We start from the raw sequence: 16,363 nt of genomic DNA on the forward strand, positions 1-16,363 counted from the left end.
ATTGATACTTAAAGCAGAATGAAGTCTATTCTTTTACAGACAACTGTGCCTTTAACGTCCTCAAAAGAAATGTATGATCTGCAAGTGGCAAGGACATCGGCAGAGATGCATTCCCTTTTATCGACAAATTGCCCTGTGCATTTCGTAGAAATACTAAGGCAAATCTTAAACATGTCTGATACCAGTTGCATCGCACATGTATTTAAGACAATTTTTTCGGGACTGTTAGCACCCTTTGAAACAGTTCTGGGCATCTTCCTGAATTTTGTCCATTTTGTCTTTGGCGGCCTACCCTTAATCCTGGGACTCGTGGCAGGAATTTTATTTTTGCTCCTTCTGCACCGATATGGCAAGCCAATCCACAGACAAGACTCTAGCAACAATGGAAGAAACGATCCTAGCAATACGATACCGAGACAGTATCACTCAGGTCCTCGGATTGGCCCGGCTAAGAGATCAGAGAACAACCTGGTTTCTTTCATTCACACCGATCTGGCAAGATTGCATCATACCTGTGCTTCGATGTCTGCTATGCGGAGAAGAATGCATGTTGGACTTCGGTCTTACACTACAATCAGCAGTACCAACGGATATCGATACTTTGCTAGGTCCTGTAACGACTCATGCATCATGTTGTCCCCAGCGGCTACCGATTCTGATGACGGCATTCGTTGAGACTTCACCACTACGAATAGGTGTCGGTAAAGTACAAGAAGAAAGCAGCACCAAACAGGTACAGCCTTCTGTGAGCATTGCTGATCCAACCATCGATGATAGCAATCACGCAGAGAACTGCACAGTTGCAGTATTTTCGAACTTGGTCGAACTTTCACCTGATGTGGTAGACCATATTTTTGCGGGTCTGTCTGAAATAATGTTCTCTCCAATCAACGAGAATAACTCTTAATAAAAACAATGAGCACACAGCGTTCCCTGAACTCTGAATTCAGCCTTCAGTTTTGATAAAGCTACAGAAAATATTTGGAACTCATTTTCCCCTGAAAGCGAAATTATGTTTGCCCATTTTTCAAAATGTGTACTTTTTTTTGGCACATGGTACTCTGCTTAAAGTAGAACTATTCTAAGAGAACAGAGCTTCTATTTTTGGATACTAGAGACAATATTTTACCTCAGCCTCTAGCACATATACGGCAATTTGTATAAATATGTAATGAAATGGTCTCGACCTTCTTTTCTGTATTTAGAGCCATTTAATGTGTAATTTTCGCAATTCATTCAGCTGATATATGTATGCATTTATCTGAATGATGACACTGTTTGAAAAGCGTACAGTACCAACACTAATCTTCGTGTATTTACCTTATACCATTTCAAATGCGAAATATGTATTTTGGGTCGGAAAACACACATGCATCGTTGAATGTTTACTATTGCTTAGTTTTTTAGTAATGATGGACATTAATCCGTGGAGTGGGTGTCGTGTTTATATCTAGGACCCTAATTCGATATTCCCGATTTATGCCCTTGTGAGGTTATAATCAATAATATCCTGATAAAGGCATAAGAATCAGATCCATATTCAGTAATAGCCCATGCAGTCCAAAGCACAGCACTGCTACTCCCATCGACTCCTAGAAAGCACAACGCGTTCTTTAAACAAACCAAGCCTCCAGCAGCCCGGGAAATTCCCCCTGCTTTTGTTTTGATTTGAACCAGAACTCCTGAAGCCCAGAAAGAACTGTCCACAAGCAACTATACCACTGCATTGACTCCGGACTCGATCAGGTTACGATCATCCAAACTCCGCTTGTTCAAACTTTATTGAAACAAAAGAAAACGTGGTTGACAACATGCGATCTGAAAACAACGTGACTGCAATTCTTCAATGGACGATAGACTACAGCCACCAAACACAAGATGGCTGTACGCACTCAGCGCTGAACTGGATGGCTCAAAGTGCGTCCATGCATGCAGGCGTCCACAAGCAGCCCTAATTAGCGTAAGTGCAGAGACGATTCCAGAGGATACGCAGGTAGCTCGCACGTGCTGAGTAAGACACGTGCAACATTTTCAAACCGCAGAGATGCAGATAAACAGTCATTGTTGCCACAAATGAAAATAAACTTAGAAAATACCACCTAAGAAGAATGTTGTAAGACGTACGGTGTATGTTTCACCTGGAGTAGGCCAATTGACATAGGTCAAATCGCAGTACTTTGATATGAATATGTCTCAATGGCGGTTAAAGAATCACAGACAAAAAGAAATGTCTCACTAATTCCAGCGCGTAGCATGTAGCTGTTTTGCTCACATCCTCCACCATCACCACAACTTGCTTCTGGGAGAGGCAGTTCATGTGCCTGATTGTGAGAGCATGAAAACCACTTAGCTTGCACTCTCCTCAGACTCCACAACTAGTTTCTTTGTAAAGCTCTTCATGTGCAGGTGAGATTGAAAACACTCACAGTCTGATGTCTCAGAAGAAACAAAATTCACGGTAAAGCTGCCACAACCAAGTTGATCCAGTGTACACAAAAGTACATCCTTTCCAACGTCGTGTGAACTCATCACAATACTGTGCACAAGTCAAAACACACAATGCTTGTAGAAAGACCAACTGCCACAATGTATAGCCTTACATCAATACTTTATCCTTCAGTGCAGATTGTCATCGCAGTGCCAAAGCACGTACCAAACATCTAAATGTGCACAACTGCTGCAATCCAGATGATAGATTTTTAAAATGTTGAGCTGTGTATACCCTACTAAATCCTCACACCAAAGTGAGAACAGAGAAAAACACTTCACTAAGATCGTTTCCCAACACGTAGAACCACATCATCTCTGTGTGGTACCTGTGTATTACGTTCACTGAGTTTTGTCTTTAAGTCTCATTTGAGCAGCCATAATTCCTTCACGCTGTAGATACATCCATACAGCAGATACTAAAGGAAGTGGTAGGGTGATTCTTACATTAGGCATACCCTAACATACAGACCATACCTGTGGTCTTGTCCATGGAGTAAGATCAGGCAGGACACATGTTGGGGCCGTCTGATGACAGGACACTGGTGGGGCTGGCTTGCCTTTTACTCCATTCTGTTTTCTTTCTTTTTTCTTTGTAGTTACTGGTTACAATAGTTTCTTTGAGGTCTCTGGGTTTCAGTTTAATCCCATCCTAGTCACCAAAAATATGTTGTACTTTGTAGACACTGGTAGCCAGGTTGTAAATTTCTAAAGTCTTCTTTATTAATCCAGGTCTTGTAGAATCAGCCATGTAACAACTCTTAACCCAGCTCTAGTAACTCCTATGCCAGCCTCACCAGGAGCAGCCTGCCTAGCTGCTCAGCCCATCTCCAACTGTCACCCACTCATCCACATAGTCACCCAGGCATTCCATTCCTCACAGGCACACCAACATTCCGTCACCATCCCTCACTCCGGCTGAGCAGCTAGGAGGACCTAGGCTGATTTACATATGAATGCAAACCTTAGAATATAACACACAGGACAACTAATCAGACGTTCCTGCCCAGCAAAAGGCCTCATGGACTTTTAAAAGATAGTCCTGTCATCATCCTTTTCACTCCAGTGTCTGAATTTCTTCCCTCCACGTCCACTGGCTGGGAGCACAATCAACATCCTTCATTTTGTGCTGAGCCGGGCAATGGGTGCACAAAATGGATGTCACTGCCATCCATAAATAATGCCCATTATCTCTTGGGGAAACACCAGCAAGAATTGTTATTTCTGGCCCTGCTATCTCCTTCTGCACATAACAAGAAACTGTTAATGGGGCTCAATGTATTTTGCTCACTATTCCAGTAGAAGCTGAAGCTCATTCATTTCTAAAGGAAATATGTGAGACAACAACATGGTTTTGGCTTGTGTAATAACACAACCAATGAGATACGCTTAAATGTATTTAAAGCATTAAATTAACACAGCATGCTAGTATAATAAACTTGTTTGGTTCAGTATTCACATCCAGTTAGATCTAACCCTCATCACCAATAATTAGACTATACTGGACTTCAACGTATTTAATTTCATATTTTATTGAATCACATCTTTACCATGACACCTTAAAGATGTGTTACCTTACACTCCAGTGCCTACTAAAAATGTATCTTGCCACCTTAATATGAGCTTCAAATATTTTTTTTCTGAATTGCCTTCATTTTGCAATGTCCAGCTCATATTTTTGCCTTCTTGCCCTCAACCTAATATGTGGTCTCGCTGAGCTGCCACAGCCAACATTGTATACAATATTGCATAGCAACAACCTTTGCTCATGATTAAATTACTTTCTGTTAAATTTTAATTACCTTCTTTGCATTAGTGGTTTTCCTCCTTAGCCTTTGTTTTTCCCTCACCTGGTGCATAGCTCCTTTAGCCTTCTTGTTGATTGGTTGGCTAAGGGGTAGCTTTCATCTGATGACATCATGGAACTAATTTTGTGTGTTTTTTCAGGTTTCATTACTTGTTTAGCACTTCTTGAAAAAATGTTTGTCAGTGTGTGCTTTAATCCTATGGATTTCTCATCTTTCCCACTCCTCCCTACTGCCTAACATTCCTTCATTATATTCCAAATGGCAGCCCTCATGATGCCTTAGATGTCATGTTTCTCCCTTCCTCCAATGCTCCACTAAAATATGCTATGTGCCACTTTAAAATGTTGATGATACCCCATGTGATCCCTCGTGGTAGCCCCAGAAGTAAATGCTTTTAACTTCACCATCATGTGCAAAGCTGAAAGCTAATAGCGGCACCCAGTCATGTTAAATGCTTGAAAAACTATGAAAACTAAGTTTTCTATATTTCCAATATAGCTGCCATGTTGCGTGACCTAGCGTGCATCAGCAGTACAAATAAAGGGCAGACTTACAAAGGTTTTGCTTCAGGGTTGTCACTTTTGTGGTGCTACCCCGACTCAACAACATTTTTTGTATGTACTAAGCCATGCAAAGCCACTTTCCATGACTTTTCCGTGGTTCACTAAATATGAAGTAACTCAAGGCAGTGCATAGGGCTGTCTTGTTTTACCTTGTGTTGGGAAGGTGTTCCATGGGTGGAGCATGGGCATTCCCATGCATTCATCCATGTATACCAGGGAATGCTAGGTCTTCCCCAGTAAGGGACAACAGATAAGAATGCTTCATATTCTTATAACTTTGTGTGGGATTTTTATTGTGTGGCTTGTCTTACTTATTTAATGTATTGATGTTATTAAATGCTTTACATACCTGTCTCCTATTTGCCAGCTACCAAGGGTTGAGCAAGGGAATAATTTATTGAGACCTTATCTGGACTTTCTATTGCATTGGTGGCCTTCTTGCTAGAAGTAGGTGCTGACTTACCCTTACTACTAACTCACCTTCCAACAAAAGGATTACATCAAAACTCGGGACCAGATGTAGATTTGGGAGGAGGCAACGGATATTGTCTCATTCATTCCACTCCAATGGCGATCTCCAGATAAGATTTTTTCCTGAAATTGGAGGATTTCACTTGCCATTCATTTTTTTTTTTAATATAAAAAACTTTATTAAGAATCAGGAACACCATAAATAAACTGACCGGAACTGCATGATGTAACAAAAGATTCTCATAAATATGGATCACATTTAAAAACAAACCCAATATTGTTATAAATAACTCAATTTTACACGCCATAAATCAATAAAAACGGTCTGCAACAGAGCAACAACTTTTGAAAGACAAGGGAGGGAGGAAAAAATACAGCCTGTGAACTACTTGACCAACTGAAACGAAGTATACAACATGTAAATTTCTTGTACCCCGGGGGCCCCTCCCTTCGAGCCACTGTTGTGCAGTAAAGGAACAGGTCAACAGTGATGAGTGCCCAAAGGTGGGTACACTGGCATAGGTGGGTAAAACAGATTAGATAACCAGATGTGCAATATGGTCTGTGCCCCACCATTCATTAACCAGTAGATGGTGCAGAACCCAGCTGGACCATGGAGCTGACGGAATGGCAGTGCAACCGATTGGGCAAGCAGCAACAGCAGCTATTGCTTGCAAGCTGCATTCCCTGCCAAATAAAAAAAAAAGACATCCCAAATAAATTAAATGACAACTCTAGTTTGAACGCATCCACTGCTTCCTGGCTCATTGTGGCACATTCAAGGGTTGTGGGTGCAAAAATGCACATACACCTGTAAATCCTTCCTCCTCAACGCAGTCTGCCAGGTGTGCGGAGAGCCTGCCTAGCTCACCGGCTGCAAGGAATGGAGGAACATTAAGACACGTTAAACTTCTCCAACATTGGCCCTCCCATAAATGCTCGGGCTGCTTTGAGGGATACCCTCTTACTTCGGCATTCACTGCAGCGGGCACCTATGGGATGAGCCAACAGAGGACCCTATAGGTAGAATGTTGACAACTTCTCCACCGCTACTTCCCTACTACCAGATTCACTTGCCATTCATTATAAATCAATCCGAACAAGAGCTCTGAGCACATGCGATCTTAGTCCAAATGAAAGCTTCAGCAGTCCTCCGGTTCATCAAATCTGGTCTTTAATCGATTAGCACCTTTCGCACTAGCCAACACTTGTATCATCTTTGGGTAAGTCACCTTATGACTTCCTCAGGGCTGTAAACTCAAAATTCTTCACTCTTCACAAAGTTTATATCTGAATCATATGTACTATATTGTTGCTATTTATATTTGTAATGAACTTCTTACTATCAGGTGTCCTTTCTAGGCATTATCAGTTTCAATAAAATCTGGCTCGTACATGAGTGTGGGCCAGCGTCTACGATTACCACAGCACGGCGTGTGGAACTGTGTAATTTGAATGATTACTTCATTCAAATTACGTGGTTCCACACACCGTGCTGTGCTCAGTTCTTGTTCTAATTGATGTTTACTTGATGATGTGGGTTGACATCCCTTCTCTTTGGAGCACTGCATTGATCATTTATATTTAACTTATCATGGATACTATGTTCCAGTGCGCCACCCATATCAGTTCAATCATTATAAATCAAGTCCTTAATGTAAAATAGATTTTCAGCAAAATTAGTTTCTTCCATTTCTTACTACCTCTAACTAATGCAATGTTAGTTATGGATTCCAGTCAAGTTTGTAGTTTACATAATTTAGACCTTATGTTTCTAAGCCAGTATCTCATATCATGACAATCGCAATCAAGTTTTCATAATGAGAATGAGTTTGTCTGTTTATTATGAAAGTGGAGTTCTACTGCTCATAACCTCTTTCTTGCATTTTTACAGAGTTACTAAGATTTTGCAGAAGCTCACCATGTCTGTTGAAGCACTGATGAGGCTGATTGAGTCATCTTGCTTGTATCAAAACTTCCTCTTGAAGGAATCAGAAGCTGCAAAAGAGTTCCTGCAAAAACTGCAAGACAGGTAAGGAAATGCACTTGCTATAATATCACAAGGTGAAAGTCTTTTAAGACATCTGGCAGGCCTTGTGAGCATGCATCCGAGTACATGGTATTCTGATAACAACTTGCAGTAGATCACAAGGAAACTAGGGACCTGGGAAATGGCTATCTATGAATACTTGGAAGCGTTCCCTATAACCTTGATATTCTGGTATTTTCTGTTTCCATGTGCTTCTAAATCAAGAGAAATTAGTCTGTGGCCTTCAATTAGGATTGACCAGTTAGGACTCCTCGGCAGTGTGTGTTAATACTTTCTGTGTTGTAGTAAGGATGCTATGAAGGCGCCCTATTTAATTGTAAAGGACAACCATAATTAGGGTGCATTGAGTCCATCACAACCCTGTGCCCCGTTGCACTGCATCTTCTTCACCTATGCTAGCTAACTCCCTGTGGCTTTACTGAAGAAATAAACAGATTTAAAGCTACCTTGAAGTCCAGTGCTGAATAAGAGAAGGTCCTCCAGTTCAGGTGTTCTCTTTGGATCTTGATGCTTGGGTTGATACATTAATGGTCAGGAAAACAAACTATATGTACTAACATATTAAACTGTTTATACATTTCTGTAATTAAAAATATGCAAATATTCACATTCCAACTGTTGAAAGCTTATCCAGTTTGTTTTTTTCTTTGCATCATCACGGTCATAGTAATGAATTTATAATCAGGATAACACAACTTCAAGTACTAGAAACCAGTAATTGATGATTAACTCATGCTGATTGAGCCAACTTGAGAGATCTGCCGATGTCGCCCTCTCAATCTGAATACTTCCTCCTCACAGTCTGAGCAAGATGGAGATGTGGAGTCTGTCCTTAAAGGAATTGTTGTATGGGCTGGAAGAGCCTGCTCATGCAGATTTGTTTAGCAAAGGCTTTTTCCTGTCTATGGTTGCCTTCAATCTATGGCCTTCTTATGAGTGGCTTAATGTTGTGCCCTTAAGAGAGGATGGTGCTCTGAACTAAGCAGGTTAACCCAGCATTTCAGTGCGGAATTGCCAGGTATAAGAAATTGGGTTACTCGTTGAGCGAGGTGTTATAAGGTGATTTTCTAGTAGGCGTAAGTAGGGACTTGCCACTAGTAATAAGGGCACAATCACAAGATAAGGTCCAGTCACGGTCTCAATAAATTATAATTTTGCTCAACCCTTGGTAGCTGCCAAAAAGCAGACAGGCGTAACTTGGGAGACAGGTGTGCAAAGCATTTAAAAACACCAATACATGAATAAGTAAGACACTACAAACTACAACAACAATTTATGAACATAGGAAATATTTGTATGATTAAAATGACACCAAAAATCTAAAATCCAATGTAGGGAACCATAGATATGAATTTCTAAACAATAAACACTTTCTAGTGCCTAAAAGTCAAAAGCATCACTTTGTGACATCTTAGCGGAGGGACTGATCAAGTTTTTACTTTCTGACTCTGGGATAATGAGTTTGGCCTTGTTTTGGAGTGAGCCGCTTGCCAGTTTACGAGTCATTTCGTGATTTGGCTGGTGGGCGGGCAGAAGCAGCTATCCCGCGGCAGTGCAGTTCATTCGAACTGTAGTGCTGAAGGAGTGGCAAAGCAAATTCCTGCACTGTATGGACTTTACAGTCCATGCGGTGCAGGAACTGGGGTGCATGCACACTGGGGCACACCATGTGCCCTCCTGTATTCACCCCGATGCACAGCATGTGCCCCCCATATGCACAGGGGCACCTTACTTACCGGACAGCCACACTTTTCATGAGTGGATCACCACCATGAAAATTGTGGATGTCAGTTAAGGGCTGTTTGGCTGTGTTGCAGCAGAACCAGCAGCATATTGCTGCCGCAGCCCGAAGCACCCATGCCAACGGATTGGAGATCCATGCCGGTTGCGGAGGTTTCATGGCAGTCCGACCACTGAAGTTGTAATACGGCAGTCCGACTGCCGGTGTGGAGGTAACCACCACACCACTACAGGGTTGGCAGTCGCTAAAGTGGGAATTAGGCTCTTAGTCACTTTTTAGAACTTTTTCTCTCAATGTCCAGCGAGGCTCCTTGTCAGGTCGGGTTTAAAGTCAAAGATGGGGTCTTGGCTCAGCGCAAGGCCTCAGTGAAATCATAGAAGTCTTGAGCTCCAGAGCTTTCAGCTGGAAATCCAGGCCAGGTGGCGGTTCAACGTCTGCTCATTGTCTTTCTGTGATTAGTCAGTCGCCTTATGGAGCTTTTTGACAAAAAATCCCCAAACTTCTGGATCTTGTTCCAGGGGGTCCTTTCTGGATTTTCAAAGTGTCCTCAACAGCAATCTCAGGGTTTAGATGTTCTGATATGGTCCTTGGGATGTTGGGACTACGTTTTTCAGATTGCACCTTGAAAAATCCTTAAAGTCGCTTGGGCTCTGTCAAGCTGGGATTTTCTTTGTGGAGATAATTCAGGTGAAGCTCTTTTGACCTGTTGCTTTCACGGAGTCCACTCCTTCACTTCTTGAAGCAAGGCAAAGTCCTTAGGGCTATAGTTCCACAGTGTGCAGCAGGTGCCGTCACTCAGAGTGCAATACTTTGGGGTGCAGGCCGGTGTTCTAGCCGGGCAGTCCTTTTCCTCCTTGTAGTTTCAGGCAGGGGTTGGAGTTGTTGGGCTCAGCCCTTGCCTGTGCAGGTGAGAGCAGGACTGGGTGGGGGGTTTCATTTTGACGAATGACAAGCTAGGAAAATGTATTATTTAAAGTTCCCTTGTCTGTTAAAATTTAACCCCCACCCAGCCCCACCGCTCTTACCTGCATGGGCCATGGCTGGTTAAGCTGCTCTCCCATATTTATCCAGTGTTCCAGGTAAAAAAGCAGGGGAACACGCCTGACCAATGTGGTGCAGGATGACATCCAGAAACATGACAACTTCCTCCAAAGTGTGGTATATTCCTTTCCTAGAATGTACTATTCCTTTAAAATGCAAAATGATGAAACTCTCCTGGAGGTTAGGATCTGAATAAGCCAACCTAGTAGAATGGCTAAGTTTCCCTAAAAATCAATTTCCAGTCCCTTTGCTAATTCAATTACTAGGGCTCCAAATTGGGTGGAAATGCTGGATGTTGAGGTGAGCCTGAGTCCTGTCTGAACAGTCGTTCCCTCTTTGAAGACCAATATTGCTACTCACGCCCATCCTGCCTTTTGCCCTGCAGCTACAGTTCTCATCCCATCAGATGCTTGCTCGGTCTCCTTACAGGCCACTTCACACCTCATCAGAGCAGTTTGGATCGGCCAGCCAGAGGCTGGCCAATCAGGAGAGGCTGCTGAAAGGCTGGATATTTGTTAATCAGAAAAGCAAGTTTTATAACTTCTTTTCTATGATAGTTAGAATAAATCTAACCTAGGCAAGTGGTAAGATTGATTCTATCATTTACATAATTTTAAGTATATTTTGAGCTCAATTCTATCAATAGTTATCCTTTTTTTAAAGTATTACCATAATAACCTATAGAGTCATTGATCAACAATGGTGAATAATAACATTGGCTGTTTTTCCCTCACCAGGGCATATAGAACATCTTTTATAATGTCCCTGCTGATAGCTACAAGGCACCCTACCCCTACCACATGTGCACTTAGGGAAGACCTTAGGGGTGACTTTTATATAAAAATAGGGTAGTTTGAGCCCTTAAAAGTACCTTTATTTTCAAAGTCAAATTTGAATATAATTTACTTTTAAAAGCAGCCTGCAAAGCAGGGCTGCCTTTAAAATGATAGCGAGCAACCCAGCAGTGCACACTTAAGTGTATCGAATCTACTGTACCTCTAATCCTACATGCCCCACCATATACTAGGAACTTACTGGTAGGTTGTCATGACCAATTGTAATTATACCTAATTACCATATACTTTTAATCACAGCACAAGCCCTTGCTTTGGTTAGCAGAGGCCAGGGCACAATCATAAAACCAGCATATGGTAGTCAATTTGGGGGCAAGAGGTGGGAGAACACTGCAACAGGCCCTGGTTTCTCAAAGGGGGTGAAACCCTACTCAAGCAACAACCATAATCCTTGTCAAGGTGAAGTCACAAGCAACCCCAAATTATCCTGCACTCAACTCTCTGGTAGCTTGGCACAGAACAATCAGTCTTGACTTAAAAGCGGAGTAAAGCATTTATGCAGCACTTCAAACAGTAATAACGTGAAAACACAACAAAAGAACAATCTCACACCAAATTAGAAAAATAGACTGAAAAGACCAAAACTAAAAAAATCCAATCAGTTGAACCAGAGATATGCAATTTTAAACGTTTCAGTGAATACAAACGTAGAAACAACTATGGATTAAACCCAGATATGTGACGGGAGTGAATGTTTTGTTCATCATTCCGTCCATTATTTGTTCTTTTTGATTTTGGTACTCTAAGTCAGAAGGCTATGCCCACACGTGGGTCCCATTCTCGCCATGCCACTGGATTCAAGCTAGCCTGGCTAATGAGGGTTGATACCCTAAAACCAACCCCAGGAAGATGGTTTCCGGTCCAAGGAGGACCTGGCCTGGCAGTTCAGGCTGGACTGTTCCCATGGGGAGCAGGGTCAAGACTGATTTCCATGTGGTTGGGTCCAAACAAGGGTGGTGTGGTGAGCAAAAAGACGATGGATTAAACCCAGATCTGTGACTGGGGCTGAATGCTTGATTTGTTCAGCATTCCGTCCATCATTTTCACTTTTTGCTGCAAGTGTGAAAAAGCATAAAGCACCAACTGTGGTTATCTGGTGGTGCTGGACCGAGAGAAAGTCACAAGGTCGGGCTGACTGTGATGGAAAACCAGCTGGATACAGGAAATCAGTTGGACTTGCAGAACAAGAGTACCTTATATCCTGGTTGCAGAGTGATACAAAGTCCTTGTGCTGAGTTGCGCTTGCCAATGTCAAGAACCCGTCGACTTGGAGCTTGCAATGAGAGGTCCTGTCTCAAAATGTGCTATGCAGCAAAGTCTGATCGTCGATAGGAGCTTGCATTGCGAGGTCCAATGCCATCATTGGGGAAGCCACTAGGGCTTGCCAAGACTTGCTTAGCAATGCACCAGTGCTGAGTTCGAGGTGTTTTGTGCTGTGTTGGAGAAGCCAATGATGCTTGCGAGGACTTGCATAGAGTTGTGGCGTGATGCATCGAGCTGGGCCGGTTGTTAGCGTCATGATGCATTGTTCTAGGGTTGGCTGGTGAGAACCGCTAAGGCAATGCACAGTCCTGCGTTGGAGCCGAGAGGAGCAGTAGGGTGCTGGGCCAGTTGTCTGCATCAAGATGTATCACACTGGATCAGGCTTGCAGAGCTATTGATGCCATGTACGTTCTTCACCGGTGAAGCATCGCCAGAGAAGCCTGTTGTGCCCCAGTGTCTTGTGAACAGGAGGGATTCTTGGAGATATTGGAGTCCTTGGATATGCAGGCAGTCTGGTTTCAGCAGGGCAGCTAACCACTGAAGAGTTCTGGTGCAGCAAGTACAGCAGAGCAGTCCTTGGGCAGCACAGCAGGTCAGCAGGGCAAACTTTCCAGCTGAGCAGTAATTCTTCCTGGCAGAGTCTACAGGTCCAGAAGTGATCTGAAGATTTGGCGTTCAAGGTCCAATATTTATACCTGGTGTCCACTTATAATTAGGAGAAACTACTAGAGGTTTCCATCCCCCCCAGACGCATCAAAACCTTTTGTGAGAGTCTTAGGCATTGGCCTTTGTGAAGTGCAAGTGTGGTAGGTAACAGCCTCTCCCCCTCGTTAACTTAGTGGCCTGTCCTGCCAAAACCTAGCTTCCCTTTGTCTTACTGTCTGGGAGCAACACACAAGGAAGAACTGCCTACTTCATATAGTCATGTGACAGTGGATTAGGTTGCAGGCACCAAATGGATAGGACAAAAAAATTCCAACGTTTTTAAAGTGGCAATTTCAAAAATGGCTTTGAAGTACAATTCTTTAGACCCCAAACTGAGCCTGTCCATATGCTCCTAATTGAAAGTTATCACTTATTAGAGGCAATAAGGTAATCCAGTGTAAGAGAGAGATAAGCTTTACTGTAGTGAAAAACAAATGTAGGATTTTATTTCTTTAATGCCAGGACACGTAAATCTTAACAGTACATTTCTAACTTTTTAAATACACTGCACCTAGCTCTTTTGGCTGTTCAGTGCTTAACCTTGGGGTGACATTTGTATTAAAAAGTAAGGTTTGAGTCTGGCAAACGTATGTTCTTCCACTCGCTGGTGACAAAAAAGTGCACCAGACACAAGATGCACAACCGAAAGGCATAGGCCAATATAATATACAATCTTAGTCCAGTTTATAAAATGTTGTTAACCAATTTAATCAATTTGTTGATGGCATGGTAATTTCAGTGTTCAAGTTCATATGAAATCCCACTTCAGGCTTATTATTGCAGCATATAGCAATTCACAATGCATCATAAATACCCATGTTGACCTAAACCAAATGCAATTAGAGAGAAATCCCTTCATCAGGTGTAGCTTAAAATGAGGTCTCAACAGAACCTACAATAGACATGTTATCAACAATACAAAATAATCAAACACTCAGCGATTCAAATGTCAGTACCACATGCATAACGTGCTACTACCAAATACCAGTTCATGATCACTCCACAAAAATACTCCGTATTTTACATTCATAATCCGGTTTTATCTGGTGTGAATACCAGGTGGTGGCAACTGAGTGCTCTTTCAATGTTTCAAGATAGTCTTTTACTGTACCTCTAGGGGGAGGCTGTGGAAGAACCTCTCTATAGTGACTCCTAACTGGGCTGCTTGATTCAGGGTGTTGGGAGTGTTCTGTGTTGTAATACTGGAGTAGTTGGTATGTGAGCCAAAAGGGATTTCTTGGCAGGTGAAATATGAACATGTGTGTGTCTGCACAAAATGGTGTGTTATGCACAAGTTATCTATACCATGCTACGGCCATGTAATCTGGATAGCCTTTGTTTCCTGGACACAAGTCCCAAAAACTCTGGCTGGTTGGTGGGGCTTAGATTTTCTACAGCTGCGCCTATGCTGAGGTTTTGGGCATGGTCCCTTGGGGTTGGAGGGCTGCAGAGGGCAGTGGAACACCAGGTGTTGTCCCATGCAGAGGGGGAGGGTCTGAGGTCATGGACCTCTGTCTTCTCTGAGTTGAGCTTCAGGCAGCTGCTGCTCATCCAGGATGCAATGTCCTTTATTTCTTCCTGGAAATTGAGTCCGGTGGTGATTGTGTCCTTGGTGATGGAAGAGGATGAGCTCGTTGTTGTTGGCAAAGGATACTCTGCTGAGTCCGTGCTGTCTGACGATGGTGGTGAGGGAGGTCATGGAGATGAAGAAGAGCGTAGGGTTGAACGAGGATCCTTGGTGTACTCCGGATTTGATTTCTGTGGGTTCGTAGAGGAATGGTGGCAGTCTGATTCTTTGGGTGCTTCCCACGAGCAAACCCTGTTGAGGGTGGTTACTTGTATGCCGACATTGTGGAGTCTGGCGGTGTGTGTGCGGTGGAAAACACTGTTGAACGCTGCAGAAAGGTCCAGTAGGATCTGGGCCGTGGTGTCCTTGATCGAGGAGGTTGTGTATGTCCTCTGTGGCAGCAAATAGAGCAGTCTCGGTGCTGTGGTCACTTCAAAATCCGGTTTGGGAGGGATCGAGGATGGAGTATTCATCGATGAATTTTGCTAGTTGTGCATTGACAGTGTTTTCTGTGACTTTGGATGCAGAGGGGATGAGGGAGATGGTTCAGTAGTTCTTTGGGTCCGTGGGGCCCCCTGAGGGTTTCTTGAGCAGGGGTCTGACCTATGTGCCTTTCCAGTCAATGAGAAAGATGCAGGTCTTGAAGGTGGTGTTGATAGTGCTGTGCAGTTCTGAAGTGATGGAGGTGGTGGCTCTTTGGAAGATGTGCGGTGGGCACACTTCTGTGGGGGCTCCAGAGTGGATGCCATTCATGTTCGAAGTGGTGTCTTCAGTGGTTACTGGGGTCCAGGAGGAGATGGTAGGCTGGCTGGCATTGCTGGAGTATGAAGGGGTTTTGGAGTCGGTGTCTAGTCACTGAAGTTGTCGTAGAGGAAGTAGGATCCGAGCTTGTTGCAGAAGTCTTGAGAAGGGGTGATGTCTGTGGTTTTGCTGGGGGTTTGCTGAAGTACTGGATGATGCTGAAGAGTTCCTTGGAGTTTCAGGAGTTGGCGAGGATCTTGTTTTGGATTAAATCATTTTGGTGAATCTGATGCGTTGGTGGTAATCAGTCATGCGGCCTTGTAGGTGGTGCGATCTTCTGATGTTTTGCTGTTTTTCTAGTTCTTCTTGCAACATCTGCAGGTGCGTTTGGCTTCTTGGAGGTTGGCGGTCAATCAGGTGGCCTTCCTGGGGCGCTGTCTGTTGGGATTATGTGGGGGTGTGAGCTTGTCTGCGCAGTTGGAGATCCATCTCTGGAGTTATTTGGCAGAGAGGTTGATGTCTGTTGAGGTGGGGAAGCATCGCGTTTGAGGGTGGGGTTGAGCTGCTTCTCAGTGACTTTGCACCACTTCCTTCATGGAGGAAGTGGTGCAGGTTTTGGCGGTGTGGGTTTATTGACGTGGAAGTGTACGCAGTGGTTGTCCGCCCATGGGGGTTGCCTGGCGTGGATGAAGTGAATGTTGTTACCTCCTGCAAAGATGGGGTCAAGGGTGAGTACTGCCTTGTGGGTAGGCATCATGGTAAGCTGTTTCAGTCCGATGTAGGCGAGGTTGTCCAAGAGGGTGGTGGAGTTGGGCTTGCTGGGGATGTCGAGGTGGAAGTTCAGGTCTCCAATGAGTATGTCGTCCATTGAGGAAATGGCGTGGGGGGGCAACTAGGTCGGGGATGGTAGTGGCGAACAAAACGCAGGGCCCAGGGGGTCTGTAGGAGAGAGTGTCAAGTAGTGTGGTCTAGGGATGACTGGATCTGGAAGTGTAGGTGTTCCCTGGTAAAGGATTCACTTGTGATGGAGGTGAGTTGGAGGGAGCTCTTGCGTGTGATGGTGAGTCCTCCT

The 16,363-nt window shown here is 43.6% G+C and overlaps 1 protein-coding gene across 3 annotated transcripts in view; it reads left to right on the forward strand.

The window, feature by feature from the left end:
- Positions 1 to 16,363, forward strand: part of LOC147701307 (putative methyltransferase DDB_G0268948) — a 214,079-nt gene that overhangs the window by 186,199 nt on the left and 11,517 nt on the right. For all 3 annotated transcript variants that reach the window (XM_086928622.1, XM_086928620.1, XM_086928621.1), the window contains exon 6: positions 7,224 to 7,361. In XM_086928622.1, coding sequence (XP_086784748.1) covers positions 7,224 to 7,361 — 138 coding nt within the window. The remainder of the gene's footprint in view (positions 1 to 7,223; positions 7,362 to 16,363) is intronic.

This window comes from Lissotriton vulgaris, chromosome 7, assembly GCF_964263255.1.
Source record: "Lissotriton vulgaris chromosome 7, aLisVul1.2, whole genome shotgun sequence".
NCBI lineage: Eukaryota > Metazoa > Chordata > Amphibia > Caudata > Salamandridae > Lissotriton > Lissotriton vulgaris.